The 18952-nt window shown below is 30.8% G+C and overlaps 2 protein-coding genes and 1 long non-coding RNA gene across 6 annotated transcripts; 1 reads left to right on the top strand and 2 right to left on the bottom strand.

Moving 5' to 3' along the window:
- Positions 1-1839: 1839 nt before the first annotated feature.
- On the top strand, positions 1840-18470 carry LOC11419938 (aspartic proteinase Asp1). Of its 3 annotated transcripts, XM_039831721.1 has the most exons (9): positions 1840-1927; positions 2044-2130; positions 16070-16187; positions 16383-16606; positions 17036-17260; positions 17343-17481; positions 17689-17889; positions 18010-18082; positions 18239-18470. In XM_039831721.1, the coding sequence occupies exons 2-9, from the start codon at positions 2054-2056 to the stop codon at positions 18346-18348; spliced, it is 1167 nt and encodes a 388-aa protein (XP_039687655.1). In that variant the 5' UTR covers positions 1840-1927; positions 2044-2053; the 3' UTR covers positions 18349-18470. The 3 variants fall into 3 exon arrangements, with proteins under 3 accessions (XP_039687655.1, XP_039687654.1, XP_003602685.2); XM_039831720.1 differs by lacking the exon at positions 1840-1927 and having other exon boundaries at positions 1969-2130; XM_003602637.4 differs by lacking the exons at positions 1840-1927; positions 2044-2130 and adding an exon at positions 15013-15358.
- Positions 8818-10925, bottom strand: LOC11424999 (uncharacterized). 2 transcript variants are annotated; one of them, XM_024777828.2, is made up of 2 exons: positions 9963-10925; positions 8818-9439 (listed from the first exon to the last, which is right to left on the bottom strand). In XM_024777828.2, exon 1 carries the CDS (start codon positions 10787-10789, stop codon positions 9968-9970), a length of 822 nt encoding a protein of 273 aa, XP_024633596.1. In that variant the 5' UTR covers positions 10790-10925; the 3' UTR covers positions 8818-9439; positions 9963-9967. The 2 variants fall into 2 exon arrangements, with proteins under 2 accessions (XP_024633596.1, XP_003602686.1); XM_003602638.4 differs by having other exon boundaries at positions 8818-9350.
- On the bottom strand, positions 16759-17755 carry LOC120579450 (uncharacterized). The gene is made up of 2 exons (XR_005645297.1): positions 17622-17755; positions 16759-17509 (listed from the first exon to the last, which is right to left on the bottom strand). It is a non-coding gene; the product is annotated as an uncharacterized lncRNA (long non-coding RNA).
- Positions 18471-18952: the final 482 nt, after the last annotated feature.

Here is an 18952-nt window from a genome sequence, read left to right as displayed (position 1 = left end):
TCTACAAGACATATATGGTCGGAATTGATTATGCTTAAGAGGTAAAACATGCTGATACCATAAGCAGCAGTTTAGCATAAATAGATCACTAGGGACATTTTCTTCCTCTCTTTTCCTTGTGTTTCTAGGGTGTTTGTTAAAAGGTCACCACAAACATTCCTGAAAAGGTGAGGGTAGAAATATAATATACTCATGTTTTATTTTTTATTTTTTTTAAAGAATACTCATGTTTGTTATAAGTTTATAAAAATTGTTTTCGGGTATTAATTTATTTTGATAATAAAAATACATTTTTTCAACTTTTTATTTTCATGTCTAGAGGGTGAGAATTTTGTTTTTTCTGGGAATAAAAGACAACTACCTAGTTTCTTAGAAAAATCAAGAAATTTACCGAACACATTCATGGGAATAATATTTTTGGGATTAAGATTCATAACACACCGTTGATGTTTATGTTTAACTAATAAGGACTTTTTGTTTTATAAGGACATTTTGTTAAGGATTTATAAATAGAAACAACCGGTAAGCTTTATGTAGAATTTTTTTTTTTTATAAAGTTTCAAATATATTAAATGCATCATTTGTATATAAAATTTCTTAGTCTTCTAAAGAACACTTATTAACATTTCCCTTAATTTTATATATGAATAAGACAAACTCTCTTTGAGGAAACATAAAAACAATACATAAAATACTTTTTATCCTTTGTAAAATTAAAATTTCGTTGTTAAGGTGTTTCTTTTGACTATGACAACGTAATTTTTTGAAGGGTTTAACAATGTAATTATATTTGGCAAAATTTAAATAGATTTTATAACAAAAAAATTACATTTCATAAATTTAAAAATTTAAAAACTTATAATGTGCATGTAAAAAAAGTTACTTCGATCCTATAACGAAAATTTATGTGTAGTTTGTTTAGATATTTATTTTTTTTGAGATATTTATTTTTTGAGACATTTATGCTACATAAAATATTAGAAATAATTCAAAACTAAAATGAAATATATAGTGATAAGATCCTAGTAATGTATGTAGTTTGTTGAGATATTTATGTCAAATAAAAAAACATAATTTAAAAAATTAAAAAATAAAAGTATTGAAAATCAATGTGGAAGTGACTTGTGAAATAAAAAATCTTAATTTATATGTAGAGAAAGTCTACGGTTTAGCTAGCTTTAGTTTTTCTTCAAAAAAACAGTCAAAATTTCTTTTCTTTTTTTAATGAAAACCAAGTGAAAAGTCCGCTAACCTATTTGGAATAACGTTCATAATGAAATTAAGAATAATGAAAATCTTACTTAGAACATAATTATGAAGTTAAGAATAACGTTCTTTTTCTTCAATTCTAACACAAGATTACTTACTCATAGACCCCACTGTTTGGAAGTCTAAGCTGCTCATAAACTTTAAGATTTTCCAAACTAAACCTCCACAAAGCGTCAAATATTGGAGCCAAACCCTCTTGTAAACAACTTGAAGCAATATCATTAACATCTTTGATAACTTTTCCCTGTCTCTTTCTTGCTTCAATCAATCTCTGTCTCAAAGTTTCCAATCTTTTATCAGATGCATTCAACAGTGGAATATCATCTTCATCAAAATTTTCTGATGCCTTCATTTTGATAAAAGAGTGATAATGCTCAGACTTGATAATAATATTCTTGCAAAAGGATCTAAGCCTTTTCTTGTAATCCTTAAAAAGAGATTTCACTCTAACTTTCTGCGCCTTTTCCTCTTTTAGCTTCTCATATAAGTGATGTAAGTCTGATGAAAACTTAGTGATGGCTTTAGACACTTCAATTGCTGAAACCTTCATTATTTCATTGTACCAATTGTTACAAACTCCAAAAATAGGAGGAGTTTCTAGTCCATCTTCAGATTCTTCTGTTTCTTGGGGAGCACACTTTTGTAGCCAATCATTCAAGTATTTCACTAGGGTCTTCTGTTTCTTGATGAAATTACTGAAGGACATACCCCAGTTCAAAATCACTTTTTCTAATTTCAAAGTAGCTTTGATGCTTGATTTTTTCTTTTTTGCAGGATCTAATATATGTACATGACTTATGACCTTGTTGATAGCTTGGAATTGTTTCTGGTGACATGTGCTCATGGTCTTCCACAATTCAAGTAAGCTATAAAAGTGATGCAGTGTATATATAATTAGAAAATATCATAATCAAATAGAAATATTTCAATGGAAGCAAAAGTCTTTTCTATTCTTTAACTTAAAAATATGTTACATATATGCATGTTTGGGTTGACAATGATATTTGACAATGTAGATTTTAGCCAAATCTACATTTTAGAGCTTCAACAACGGTCTTATTTCGATAAACATCTTAATTAAGTAATTATAGAATAAGCCTCATGATATAAATGTTTATCTGTAAACTATTTCTACACCAAAAGATAAAATAAAGTCAAATTAACTTCTATATAAGTTGTTTTTCATAAGCCATCGTTGGGAACTTATGGAAATCAGCTGAAAACACAGCTCATGGAAATGTCATAAACTGTTTTCATAAATTCTCCAAAGCAATCTCACAAGTACTTATGACGTAGATAAAAATAATTCAATCTAAACATACTCACTGTCAATCGAAACATGCACTATAAAATGAAACTATCAAAGTATATTCCATGCCTCTTTTACATTTAATCTAGAATCCTTCAATAGTTTCATTAATAATACTGTTATTTAGCAGCAGTAACTGTTATTACTTTAGTAACATAAGAGAAAGGACTGCATAGTACATGTAAATAATAAAAGAAATATGGCAAGTTAAGTAACATACCCATCAATCAATTTATTGAGTTCAGGAAGCAACTTAGCATCTGTTAACACATTGATCTCTCTTGATATCACACTGATTGAAGTAACAGCTACACTAATTTCTGAATCTACAAGTTTAATAGAATAAAGAGTATCATCAATCTTATCTGACTCGGAACCTTTCATATCCAACTTTTTTAGCCTCTTGTGCAGCTTATCATAGAGAATTCTAAGTTTTTCTTCACCCTGTCATCAAAATTGTTTAGGAAAAATAAAATTAAAATAAAAATCAACTACAAGTGTTTAAACTATCAGAAACAAGTCATATCTATATCTATATATTTTAAATATAAGTAATTATTTACCAACACTTCTTCATAAAGTTTCTTTTCCCACACATAAAGCTTCTCCAAAGTTAATGAAAGGTCACCAATTTTTTTATGATCTTGATTGGTTTGCATCTTAGCTTTGGACATCTTTTGTGTTCTAGGAACTGGCTGGTATGACATGTATGAAGGGTGTAACCACGACGGTACCGAAGGGAATATCCTCCCAAGAACACAAGAGGCAAAAACTGCAAGGAAGTAAAGTAAATCATAATCATGATCATATTCATATGTGTGTTTGTGAGTAAGAAACATACAGTCATCATATTTCATAATTAATATCTTCAAATGAATTTATAATAGTTCATAAAACAACAAAAAGAATCAAATACTAGTAATGTTCATTTATTGATCAATTCACAGACAAAAAACGAAGAAGAGTTAAATTGATCCTACCTCTTAATTTGGTACTGAAAGAATGATATGGTATCTTTTCTGCCTCGATAACCAATGAAAATTCTCTTCCACAATCACATAGATTTTTGAACTCGTTCTTTATATCAAGCACTGCTTCCTTTAGACTCATTGTGATACTAGAAGCTGGTGTAGTAACACCAACATTACTAGTTTCTGAAGATTCATACTCCTCTATTTTTATCTTAGACCTCAAGTCACCATTGTTTGTTCCCTCGGTGCTTGAAACTGAATTTCTATTAGAATTTAGCCCTTCAAAATTGCTGGAAGTGCCATTACTTGACACGTTTGAACTTAATTCACTTTCATCTTCTAAATCAGGAATCCCTTCTGTTTCCCTTACTTTTCTCTCATCCTCATCATGATGATTATAACTAGGAACTTCATAATTCATGGTAAATGGATATAACAAATCAAACCTAGAAGCTTGAGGTGGCGGGGGAGGAGGTTCTGAGACAGTAGGGGCAGCATTGTTTTGGTGACTAGCTCCATGGTTATGTGACTCGTTTTGGTGACTAGTTCCATGGTTATGTGACTCATTATCATGAACAGGAGACACAATCATAATCGGAAAGGGCCTGGAACCATAATGTTTATACCTATCAAACCTTTGTGTATTTTCCTTCATTCGACCATATTCATAAGCAACAAAATCTTCATGTGACATATGCATATGATGAATATCCTCCTCAAATGGTGCTTGAGTTGCATTCTTATCAAACTCAACTCTTGACTTCCGTTGATTCTTCATGTTCTTTCTATCATCAACATAGTGTTTACAATGGATTGATTCATCACTCGATTCCAAGCTAAAATCAATGCTACTTAGTTCTTCTTCATCGTCACCTTCATCTTCTTCTTCTTCTTCATCGTCATCGCAGTGTAAGTGATCCAAATCAGAATCATCAGCAGAAAATTCCAAGCCAAGACAAGAATGATCAAAAATTACAAACTCTTGTTCCACGTATTGATCAAGGGAATTTCCTAGCTTCAAAAGAGATTCCAAGTATGTATCAAAGGATGTAACTAAATCATATCTACAATACTTTGCGGCTTTTATAATATCCTTCCTTTGTCTACATAGACTCACTAGTGATGATTTTTGCAACTTTGAGTGACTCTTGATCATTACGTTACTTAACTACTGAACTGCAATATACACAAAAACATTGAAAAACCCTAAAACGAAGCTGTTTTTGTCATCAAAAAAGTAAATAAATAAATAAACAAAAACTGACGCTGAGCAACAAAATTATGAAAAGAAAAAGAAGAATGAAAGAACCTGAGAAGTGAAACTTGGTGAGTGAGACTAAAAGAACCGTAACACGATGATTGAGATTTAAGGGAGTGAGTGAGGTTCACACAAAACTTCGAAACATCAACACACACACAAGAAAATAGGTTTGAGGTTTATGTGTCAGAGAGACATATAAACATATAAAGGGAAAGAAAATAAGTATATTAACAAAATAAGAAATTTATAATAGAAAATATTTATTAAAATTTCCATTTGATTATGTTAATTTATTAGATTTCCTAAAAAATAACATTAGATATTGCACTTTTTATAACAAATATTATATATTTATTTAAATCTACGCAATTTGGTGATGAAGCTAAGCATGTAAATGTTGACTTGACGCACAAGCTTCAGTTAAATAAGGTGCAACAAAATTCTACTAAATCTATATCTTTTTTTTTTGTTTTGAGGGAGCTAAATCTATATGCATATTTGAATACTTTTTTTGACAGCATATTCGTATGATTTTGGTTTCTACATTCAATTGCCATTTATATGTTTTATTTCACTCGCGTCAAGAGTACATGCTCGTTTTTCTAAGCTTAACTTCATGTTTATTTTATTATATTTGATCATAATATATGTATCAAAAGTCCTAAATAATAATGATTTTAATGTTTCGAAAAAAAGAAGTCCTAAATAATATATTTAAACATCTGGATTATACAATCTAAATGTGTATAAAGTATTGAAAAGTGTATTTTATAGACTCTGATATTGTACAATATTGACATGTAAAATATCCTGATTTTTTTTTAAAGTCTTGTATACAATGTTAGACTTCTCATAATCGTTTCGATTGCACAATCTGGATAAATCCTGTTTGAATATTAAAAAACAAGAAATTTTAGGGGGTTTTAAAATGTACGGGAGGTGAAATTCACTTAAAAAAATTGAATAGAGACTTGAATATGGAAGGCAAGCCTGCCATACATACCCATTATCGATTAAAAGCTCACCTAGCCATTTACTTTCCTAGCGTGTATTTTTTATTTTTTTATTTCTTCTTTGATCTAAATTTAACCCAGTATTGTACACACACAAAAAAAAAATAAAAAAAAATTAACCCTATATAATGAACAGTAGACATGATTGCGGCTCGAGTAACAAATTTGAAGATTGAAAGAAAATGGGTGAATGTGACTCAAGCCACTTTGTTCTTCTGACGCGAAGGTCGGATATTAATATGAAAAATGACCCACTTTCTCCAAGATTTTTTTTCTTTTTCTTTTAGGGTTTGTTTGGTTTGGAAGAGAAGCTGTGAAGAGAGAGACAGGTGAGAGAGAGAGAGTGAGAAGAGAGAAATATGTGAGAAATGAAGTAGATTTGATGTGTTGTTTGGTATAAAAGAGGGTGTATTTAGGATGGGTGAGGGAAAGAATTCCCCACAATGGGAAAGTTGATTTATAACTCTTAGATCAAATGAAGACCATAGTTTTATTATAGACTCTCACCACTAGATTTTTTTCACACTATATCCCACACCCTTCTCTCCTCCATCCAAACTCAGTGACTCACCCACCACCACCATCACTCCATCAGCAACAAACTCACCTTAAAACAAAATCTCATAGTTACATGTTGCTTTTAATATCATAGTATTGGTTTTGTGAGATCTAGATCATTTTGAATCACGAACATTTAAACATGTCAAATGATTATATACAACAATTTTATATATGCTTCCAAAATCAACTTTCTGTTTCACGAAGGTGAAGTCAAACATGCATGTAGCAGCAGTTGTAAGAAAAGGATTTAGGGTTATAAAACCCTTCTCAATTTGAATGTTCAGTTTAGTGGTAGAGAAGAAAATGATCTAGATCTCTTAAAGAAAAAAGGGTTTAAATGGAGAAGGTGAAGGGAAATAATCCATTAATGGGCATTAAATAAATGTCATATTTGATGATTCTCGTTGACGAGTTATTCCTCCATGAGATTTTTACTTAAAAAGCAAATTTTTTATGGGTTGTTTCATGGTTGAGAGGTTGAAGATAAAGTGAGAAATAATCTAGTACATAGAGACTATAATATGATCAATGTTTCTATTTAATCTAATGGTTAAAAGCTACTTTTCTATGATGGGAAATTCTTTTCCTCACCCACCCTAAATGCCACCATAAAAGAGAGAAAAGAGAGATAGAAGAGAGAGAAATGTTGATTATTTATAAAAGTATTAAGATACCTCTACAATAAAAAAATCTATTAAATTATTGGCTTAATATATGTTTTGGTCCCTTAACTTATTTTTGAATTTCATTTTAGTCCCTTAACTTTAAACTGTCTCAATTTGGTCCCATAACTTTACCTCCCTTTACCTAAGTGGTCCCTTCTGTTAAAAAAACTAACAGAAGGGACCACTTAGATAAATGGTCCCTAAAATCAATTTGTATAAAAGTGTTAATTCTAGAACCTTAGCTTCCCTAAAAAAAATAATTCTAGAACCTTAGGAAAACAAGGACACAACCAATTTTGTCATTTCTTACGCTTTTGTTTGGGCCAAGGCTACGGTAGGTGACCTCCTTAGGTCTTCAGGTCACCTACCGTGGGAGACTTGTTTTTGTTTTTTTTTTTTTGTAAAATGAGATTTTTTAAAGGGTGTTTTTGACATTGTTGGAAAAATTATATGACCCAACATGTCAATTTTTTTCTTCTTCTAAGGACTAAAAACAATATTTGGTATATTTATTGGGACTAAAAACTTATTCAACCTTCCTCTCTATTGACCATTCAACTAATAATATTTGGATTGTGTGGAACGAACACAATGGTATACTTATTGTTATTAGAAAAAGTATTGTTTACAAATTTAGAAAATACTATTCCACAGTTATTAGAAAAAGTAAAGTATTTATTGTTATTGTGGCTTAAAGTTAATAAGGTCAATTTTGTTTATGGCTCGTGGTTGAACCCGTTTAGGTGCTTGGGTATCGATTAACCTTTTTGTGTATTCTTGGATTGACAGCTTGTAATTATATGTGGTTTCCTTTATACATTTTGTGCTAAGGAGATTACCCTGTCATTGCTAATATAATTTATTGTCAAAAAACCTAATAATATTCAATCATTTAAAAAAAAAAACTCACATTCAATCTACAGTAAAAACGTTAATATATTTTCAACTACCACTCATTATATAAAGTCATTATATTAATGTCTTATTGTTGAACGAGTTGGAAAATATTGTCTATATACTCTAGGTGGAAAAATATTATTTTATTTAAGAAGGAAATCACAAAATTAACTCTAGAATTATTTAAGAGTTGTGTTATTTGAACATCCATTTATATGACAACTTTTGAGACAATCAAAATTTTATAAAGAAAATGAGGTATTGACACAAAAATAATAGAGAGAGAAAATAAAAAATTAATGTAAACATGAGAGAGAAAATAAAAAATTAATGTAAACATGAGAGAGAAAATTGTCACAATAATTATCAAAAAATAGTTGTTTAAATATTATTTCTCATTACTTAAATACAACTAACATGCAGGTAACTCCCTAAAAAAAAATAGTGATATTTGAACATCCATTTGAGATAAACAACTTCTTTTCTCTCTCTTTTCATTAGTAAAAATAATGGAGAGAGAAAAAGAAAGAGTGAGAATAAGAGTATAACGTGAGTATAAGAGAGAAGGTTGTCAAAAAGTTATCATAAAGTGGTTGTGCAAATACACTATCTGGTCACTATTATAAGCAAAAATCAACGTTTTAGATACATTCATTAAATGATATATGTAGTCTGTATTATAAACCACATACATCATTTAATGAATGAATGAATCTTAAATGTAGATTTTTGCTTATAATAGTGGGTGAAGGATGCATCATTTCTAAAAAAAAATAAAAAATGTAACACTAGTATCTATTGTGCCAACCACCAACAAACACATGTCAATTTAGTTGTAAAAAAAAAAAAAACCTTTTAGTTGTAACGCCGCTTTGGGGATAACTCCTCCTGCTACATATGAATATACAAAATGGGTGTATTTCATCTCAACTCAGCAGAAAACTCAGTACTGTATATTATTCAGTCATTCCACAGTATTGAGATATGCAACATCTTTTCCGGTTAAAGGAACATCCATGGATATGTGAGATTATGAACATAGAGCAGTGCAGTAAACTAAAAAATCTCTTTGCAGTTCTTAAGCCTTCAATCAACTACTGTACAATATCAAAGAACACATCAAGTGGCACCCGCACCGCATCATCAACTACAGGACACAGAACAGTCTTGATTTGTTGATAACAATAACTTCTTTCAAATTCAACAGTGACATGAATCAATTGTAGCTCCAGCAGTCAAATGTGATTTGAATATCACAAACTAAATGCAACTTTGCTACTGTCATCATGGGAATTGCACCAACCTCCATAGCAAATCATGTGCATTCAATAGAATGGAAAATCTTTAACAATCAATGGATTTCAGTGTTTCCCCCTTCTCCATGGAAGACCCTTCCTTCATCATCTTATGAATCCAATCCAATACAACACAAGAGATGACGAGGTTAAGATACTGAATCACTTTGTCCTCTCCATTAATACACGACTCTACCTCTTCAGTCAAACATGAGAATTTGTAAAATTAATTATAAATTTAAAGGTATTGCAGTACAAATATACAACATTTCTTATCATGTTTCTAAAAACCTTTAGCTACCAAAGATATGGAATGAAGGGATCAGTTTCAATAGTTATTTAACCTGAATACCAACCACATATTGCATGCAATCAACACATAAAAGCCTCATTTGTTGTCTACTATGAAGCACGGCCACAAACACGGATACTGGACACGATACTCACACATCCACGACGGCTATAATTTGAGAAAACAACATAATTAACTATAACCACATGTGTCAATGTTGTGTCGAGGTGTTGGATATTGACATTGGATATCGGACATGCTTTCGATGAATAGTGTCGGTGCTATGGAGATTGTCTATTATCATGATCTAAAACCTCTCAAATTCAAAAACAATCAACACACTGAATTATATTGTTTTCTAACTAAACTAAAAGAAAGAGACAAAAAATAGAAAAATAAAATGAAGCAGAAACACATGAAAACACTTACCAGTTTCATGCTAAACAGAATACATCATCAGTCATCAACAAAATATACTGCAAAATCTTCAAAGGAGCATTTTCAAAATCCAAATGAGGCAACCTCAGTTCCCTCACTCTACAAGCCCCATCAGGTGCTCCAACCCGACCCACTCGAACCCGGTTCACATCAACCTTCCTGAAAAGGTATACAACACCTCCACCACAGTGATCCACAGAAGGGTTTTCCTTCGTTTTAAAAAAGGTCCAACCTTTCCCAGCAAGAATCCTGCAAAACCCCTCCATCGTATCAACCCGAATTCCAGTAACCCGAGAACATAGCGAAACAGAACAACAATCCCAGTTACTGACGCCAACAGCGTCAGAATCTCCATCGGAGGTGAAAAGAACAAGCTTGAAGGCGCGTGGGAAGAGGGTAACAAAGAAACGAAGATGTGTCAATGGCGTTGTGGAAAAAGAAGGAAAAGGAATGGGAACGGCGTGGTTTAAGAGAGAAGAAGAAGCTGAAGAGACAGAGAAAGAAGAAGTGGATGGTGTTGAAGGAGAAGAAGAAGATGTTGAAGGTGTTGAAGATGGATTGGAGAAGATGATGTGAGAAAGTGATGGTGTTGGGTGAAGATTCATTCCTAAGTCTCTTGCAATGGTTGCAAGTTTATATGTGTTTGTTATGATTTCTTGGGTTGGGAGGAATAAAAGACCAGGTCTTTTCTTGAATCTTGTTTCTTTGGGTTGTTCTTGTTTATCATCATCATCATCATTAACATGATTTAGAAAGTGAGGGTTTTGGTTAATGGTTTCACCTAAGATTAGAGAACGAACCAGCTTTAGTGGAAGCATCTTTCTTTGTTTTGGGTTTGTGTTGTTCACTTCAGATTACAAAACAGATTTTGTGACGAGATATTCAGGATCTGTTTAGTCGCTTTCCTTTCCTTTCTTTGACTCTATCTAGTGTAGTGAAAGAAGGGAAAAAAAACAAATTATTGATAAATGCATTGAAAGATTAATTTATAAATACTCAAAATAATCCTTTTTTTTTTTTTTTTTTGAGGGAAGTCACAATAATCCTTAATATATCAAAATTTTAAGATAATTAATTCACTTAGTTAATCAAAGTAATCCTTCACGGATAACACTTGTGTACCATAATGGTATATACCATTGTCCAATTAGAATGTGTCACGTGGCACACCCTTTAAAAAAGTATATCAAATAAAGCATTTATAAAGTAATATTGATAGGTGACACACTATAATTGGTCAATAGTATATACCATTGGTACCTTAATGGTACACAAGTGGAATCCATCATTCATCTTTGAATAATCTCCAAATATTAGACATTAACTTTAGAAGGACTTATATATGATAATAAATAAGTAATTATAAGAAATATTAACTAAACATTTTAAAGTAATTGATTATTTTGACTAACATAATTCATAATTAAAGACTATTTTAAAATTTCAATACACTAATGAACAATTGTGATTTTTCGTTACGCATTCAGAAATCAAAGTGACTATTATCCCAAAAGATTAATCTTAGATGAGATTAATAAACCCATGATGTAAAACTCTTTGGAATTGAAGGGGTTTTTTTTTTATCGTATCATTCAAATACTTTTAACAAAATTGCTCTTTTGATTTTAGTATTTACTCTCAAATATTTATGATGAATTTGCCTCCACGATAGTTAATTGTCATTTTAGATTGATGATCAGCATATACAATATACAAGAGCAAAAAATATTGAAAAGAAAAAAAAAACTTCTATGACTGTTAAATACCGTAGGATTATGTTGGATCAAAATTAATCAAGACTGGTTTCCTATGAGCACAATAGTTCTATTTGATTCACATATTATATTTTCTATGATGGGCATTTAGATTGTCGTTCAAAGGATTCCTCAATGGAAGAAATAACATACCAAGCCAAGTAGCACATCCTGGATTCTATAATGTAAGTTTGTTAATATAATGTATATAATGAAATAATGTTTTTTCTTATGAAATGATGTTCTATAAAATATAAATATTGACAAATAGTTATTTATTACATAAAAAATGGTCGTTAATTTATAAAATTATGAAGCAGGAGTACCGGTACACCTCACTTTGTGAGTGTACCGTAGAAGTTCCCATACGGTATACAATGCATGAATGTTCGAAACGATAAGTGTCGCTTTTCTTTTAAGTTCGTTGTATCACTTGTACTCACAACTTAGACGGTGGTTCAATCGGTGTTATGAAAACAAACAGGCTTAAATATTATTTTGCTCTTTTAACTTTAAAATCGATCAATTTAATGCTTTTAACTTATTTTAAAATATTAGTATGGTCCTTAACTTTAAAACCGATAAATTTGGTTCATTAAGTTATGCAAGAAAATCCCTAAAAAAAAATGTAAGATAATGAAATTTGATCTCATAATTTGTACAAGTTAATACAATTTGCCCGTTTAATAGGTGAATATTAGTATATTTTTATAAGTTAAGAGATCAAATCGCATTAATTTGCATAAGTTATGAGATCAAATTGATTGATTTTAACGCTAGTAAATTAAAAGGGTCTTTAAATGAGTCATATATGTACACATCAAATCATTTGTTTATAATGTTTTAATTGAAGTATTGGTTATAATGACTCAATGACTTCAATGATGGTAAACTAAAAGTAGTCCTTAAATAGGCCTCATAATATATACTTCAATCTGTTCATTTAAAAAAGAAATAAAAAGAAATTGAATAAAGCAATAAGATTGGTGCTAGTCACACCCAAAAAAAAACAAGTTATACCCCAGAATGATTAATATACCCTTTAACTAAAATAAAAATTTCAAATTAACTAAATTTACATTAACGTAAATTGAACATAAGTAAACTTAATTTACATTAACCTAAATTGAACATAAGTACACTTAATTTACATTAACCTAGATTGAACGTAAGTAAACTGAATTTACAAACTTAATTTACATTAACCTAGATTGAACGTAAGTAAACTGAATTTACACTAACCTCTTATATACATACGTAAACTAAATTTACATTAACCTAAATTGAACATAAGCAAACTTAATTTACATTAACCTAAATTGAACATAAGTTGAACATAAGTAAACTTAATTTACATTAACCTGGATTGAACGTAAGTAAACTTAATTTACATTAACCTAGATTTAACGTAAGTAAACTGAATTTACATTAACCTAGATTGAACTTAAGTAAACTTAATTTACATTAACCTAGATTTAACGATTTAACGTAAGTAAACTTAATTTACATTAACCTAGATTGAACGTAAGTAAACTTAATTTACACTAACCTCTTATATACATACGTAAACTAAATTTACATTAACGTAAGTAAACTGAATTTACACTAACCTAAATTGAACATACATAAACTTTGAATTTACATTAACCTACATACGTAAACTACACTAACCCCTTTTATATACATACACGTAAACTTAATTTACACTAACCTCTCACTTAAAATCAAATTGACATGCATATCTCATACCAAAACAAACAATAAACAAATAGAAACTCATCGAAAATGAAATTCATGAAATTCACTAACCTTTATGAATATAGTACAGATCAATAACAAAGATGTTGATTCAGATATTGGTTGCACATCTATGGTGATTTGTGGATGAAAGGGGGTAAGGGTTCAGAATGATCATAAAAGATGGATTTTTAAAAATTTACATGAAGAGAGCAATTTTGGTATTATTGTAAAATTTTAAATAAATTTAGGTGTAACTTATTTTTTTTAGGATGTGACTAGCACCAGTCAAACAATAATCACATGATTTTATGGTGAGACCAACTTTTGTCTATTTTTTTTCTTATATAGATGACTATATAACTAATATAAACATATGTTTTTCTTCCTTCAATGTGGATCCTTAATAGGATGGAGTGCATATTGGGTAAATTGACTCGTGATTGAAGATGCTCTATTATATCTCTTTAATGACACAACACAACTTTTTTTTTCTTTTTACTCAACAATGCAACTCTTTTAGTTTCTATACAAACACTGCAACTTTTTTTGGATACATAATGAAATGACAAATAATAATGAAAACTCACAAACATAAGTATATAAGTGGAGGGGTCGATGTTCGAACACTGTCAGAACATCTGACTTAATAATTTTGAAATTTTTACTAGTTGAGTTAGTAGTTGTTGACACATCGCCACTTCTATTGGTTGGAAATATTAATATTACACACACATTTTCTTTAAATGATACACACTCTTTCTCTTCTTAGTTACATAATAGGGATGAGAATGTGTAATATAAAAGAGGACGATTACGTTTCTTTATGGAATTAAAAAAAACATGTACGTGATATTTAAGTATATATCTTTTTTTTTTTTTTTTTTGAGGAATTTAAGTATATATCTTGATGAGAGCAAATTCTATGAAATAAAATAATAATACCAAGCCGAAAGTTTGTCTTTACAAGGAAGGGATCCATACCAAGCGATTACATAGTAGATGGCAGCGTAACTTCTTCGATTGACCCCTTGAAAATATTTTATACCAATTGAATAAATTGGACGTGTGTTAACTTTTAAATAAGCTTTTCTTTTTATTATTAAATAAGCTTGATAAATTAATATTTGAAACAATTATATAGTTTAAACTTAATGATGGAAACAATTTGTATGCTGACTCAATTTTCTAAACAAAAAGAAACTAATGTGTGTAAAAATAATATAAATGAAACATATTTGTTTAGAACATGAAGTAAGAAATAAGAATATCAACGTGTCTAGTAATAATTTTCATATAAAATATATCTCGCCTAAAAAATATAAACTATATCTCACTTTCAACATGCTTAAATAATCAAAGAGATATATATACTAACCAGTCTGGCTCCAATAATTTTTTATAAGTATTTATGTATATGGAGAAGGAAAGAATAAGAACCCAGCGCAAAGCATGCATGGGAAGAAATCCCACTTCTAATTATTGAAGCAATGCTTTTACTATGACACAAACACACCTATATTTAAATAAAGTCTTGGTATTTCTTTCATGCATTTCAAACACATAACGCACGAAACCACAACATAGTCTCGGTTTTCTCTAATCACATTAATTAATATCTTTATTTCATGCTTGAAATAGAGAAATCATGAAGTCAGGGAAATTGGGATTCTTTGTTGTTCTACTCTTATTGAGTTCCTCTACTTGTTTAGCTTGGTTTGGTAGTAGTAGTAGTAAACCCAAAATTTCAAGTTCAAGTTCAAATGGAAGAAACTCCATTCTTTCATATGAACAGCCTTCATCATCGTCGTCGTCATCATCGCCTTCATTCTTGAACCGCTTTCGTTCTGGTTCATCGGTTGTGTTCCCGGTTCATGGAAATGTTTACCCTGTTGGGTACGTAAAAGGAACTTCCTTTTTTTTACATTCTCTTTGTTTTTCATTTTTTTTGTTTCCTTCTGTTTCACTTTATGCCTTTCTTTCTTCTATGTTGTTTTTATACCTTTTCCTATTTGGGCCTCCATGTTTTGTTCTGTTATTTTATTCCTCCAAAAGTAATTTGAATAATAAAACATCTTTATATTATTCCCATTCCCATGTCATGTTTTTCTTTGTCTCATTCATACACAAACTCATAACTTTTTTTTAATATATAGTATATATAATAGATGGATTTATGCATATAAAAGCAAATAAAGTGATTTTGTGTTCCCAGTCCCATTTATATGTATGTTTGGTTCCATATTTTAAGGTGACACAATTGATTTAGGAGTATAAAATTGATTTTGACATGTTTGTATGTTCTTAAGTATAATTTATTCTGTTTGGAAAATTTATTCTACCATAACCTAAAGCTAGAAGCTGGTGCATGTTTGAAATTGTGGTGAATTTAGCGAAATTAAGCTTTCGCAAAATCATGATGACTCGCCATGATTTCGAGAAACTCATGCGATTTCGAGCATGCACCAATTGGTTTTTACAATTGATTTTTAGCCTTAAATTTATTGTTCAATCACTTTTACATAATTAATTAATTCAAAATCAATTTTTGTTAGGCGGAGAACCAAAGACACTAATACAAATCTCCCATACTTTTAACATATACAGGTTTTATAATGTGACTATCAACATTGGGTACCCACCAAGGCCATATTTTCTTGATATTGACACTGGTAGCGACCTAACATGGCTTCAATGTGATGCACCTTGTTCCCGTTGCTCTCAGGTATGAATCTCACTCACTTTACTCATTGCCAACATTCAATAATTACCAAGCAAATTAAAACCTGTGAATTGTAAAGCCTTTTTCTTTAAATGAGATTGGATTCTAGACCAGATAAATATATTTATGCATGTAGAATCTGTTTGATTAAAATTTCCTATCAAAATTAATCTTCAATAACTTATGCCTATTTTTCAGACACCACATCCACTTTACCGGCCTAGCAATGACTTGGTCCCCTGCAGGCATCCCCTTTGTGCATCGGTGCATCAGACGGATAACTATGAATGTGAAGTCGAGCATCAATGTGACTATGAAGTTGAGTATGCAGATCATTACTCTTCTCTTGGTGTACTTGTCAATGATGTTTATGTTCTCAACTTTACAAATGGAGTCCAGCTTAAAGTTCGTATGGCACTTGGGTTAGTAACTCTTTCTCACCCTTTGCTAGCTTTAAACATGCTTTACAAACTCATACCACTCTCACTTCTTTATTTTTTAGTCGTAGTTGGATAGCATAAGTGTTTGCTTATCATATAAGTGCTTATGTATAAGCTATATCTTTAACAAAAGATAAAATAAAGTCAAATTGTTTTCATACAATCTAAAATTTGTTTCGTAAGATATCTTGGAGAGCTAATGGAAATAAGGTGAAAATAGCTTATGTACATGTCATAAGTTAAACAACCTCAAACATGCTTATGTGTATGTTCTCGCTAAATTTAGCCTTTCTGCAACAAGTGTTTCAAAAAAAATACCATCGTTGCATGATGATTATCCATACACATACTCCTTTATTCAGAAGTAAAAATCATGTTATATAATACAACTTTTTTGGTTATTCTATGCAGATGCGGATATGATCAGATTTTTCCAGATTCTTCCTACCACCCCGTAGATGGAATGCTTGGCCTTGGCAGGGGCAAATCCAGCTTGATATCACAACTGAATGGTCAGGGTTTGGTGAGAAATGTCGTTGGACACTGTTTGAGTGCACAAGGAGGAGGATACATCTTCTTTGGAGATGTTTATGATTCTTCTCGATTGGCTTGGACTCCAATGTCGTCGAGAGATTAGTAAGTAGATCTTAACAAGTCAAATCCACATTAATCGTAATGATATTCATATTTCTATAAACTAATTTAAGATTTTTCTCAGCAAACATTACTCAGCTGGGGCTGCTGAACTTGTTCTTGGAGGAAAGAGGACTGGTTTTGGAAATCTTCTTGCTGTTTTTGATGCTGGGAGTTCTTATACTTACTTCAACTCTAATGCTTATCAAGCACTAATTTCTTGGGTCAGTTGAAAGCAATTTTCACAATATCCTGGAATTTCAAGCATTTCAAAATTCATAAGGCATTACCACAAGACTATGTCAATGTCATCATACAATATCTGAATTGTTTGAAGAAGAAGAAAAATAAAAATAATTACTACTTTGCTAATACGAGAAAATATTGACTCATTGCTTAACATTGCTATTCCGTTCTATTTCCATATGCAGTTGACGAAGGAATTAGCTGGAAAGCCCATAAAAGAAGCACCTGAAGACCAAACTCTTCCTCTGTGTTGGTATGGAAAAAGACCTTTTAGAAGTGTATATGAAGTCAAAAAATACTTCAAGCCTATTGCACTTAGCTTCCCAGGAAGTAGAAGATCGAAAGCCCAATTTGAAATCCCTCCTGAAGCATATTTGATTATATCTGTGAGTCAAGTCCTAACTAATCACTTTCTTCAAGAATCAAGATTGACTTTTTTATTGCTATCAAAAACTCACAAGTAACTGACAGCTTTCATGTGTCCATGCTGACAAATTTTCTTCCAGAACATGGGAAATGTTTGCTTGGGCATTCTAGACGGCTCTGAAGTAGGAGTGGAAGATCTAAACCTAATCGGAGGTAGGAATGGCGTTAATCTCTATTTTCTTCTGATGCTTGTTCTTGTTAACGATATTATCAATTGTGTTGTTTTTGTCCACTTTTTTGCTTTATTTTTTCACCGAAACTCTTGATGAACTATGCATAATTAAGAAAGTCCTCGTCCTGTGTATGCAGACATATCCATGCTAGACAAAGTGATGGTATTTGACAATGAGAAGCAGTTGATAGGTTGGACAGCAGCAGATTGTAACCGAGTTCCAAAATCCAAAGATGTCAGCATTTGATTGCGAAAGATACATCAGCCACTCAGTTTACATCTGCTATTATCCCACTTTATAGAACATGATATATGGTTGTATGAATGGAATGTTAATATGCTTCTAAAGATATCATTGTGCATAGTATATTATCCCACTGATTTTTAGTGTTGAAAGGGTAATTCCAACTGACAAAGTGATCAGCCATATAACATATCATGTTAGTTTGATTGCACAGCATTGGGGATTTCATTTAGAATTGGAAAGCGAAACAGATAATCTAAGAGTAATGCAGGTTTATGCAAAAAGATTAGATGCATCTGTTGATTCTATGATTGATTGATTTTTTTTTTTTTTTTTTTGATAGATTGATAGGTTTCATACAATGATATATTGTTAGTCCAACTTTTTTTTTGAAAGATTATTAGTCCAACTTCTTTCACCATTTTTTCAGATTTGTTCATATTTGACTGTTGAAAACAAATTATAAAACAACCTACTATATCTCAGCTGTTCTGAATATAACAATCATGTACCAGAAAAAGTTGGACATAATAAAAAAGTTAAAATTAAAAATATCAGTTTGATCACAACTGCCCCCATTCAGTCATAAAATACTAGTATGCTGTTT

Source organism: Medicago truncatula, chromosome 3, assembly GCF_003473485.1.
Source record: "Medicago truncatula cultivar Jemalong A17 chromosome 3, MtrunA17r5.0-ANR, whole genome shotgun sequence".
Classification (NCBI taxonomy): domain Eukaryota; kingdom Viridiplantae; phylum Streptophyta; class Magnoliopsida; order Fabales; family Fabaceae; genus Medicago; species Medicago truncatula.
Note: the sequence above shows the minus strand (reverse complement) of the source record. Positions and strands in the feature narration are given on the sequence as shown.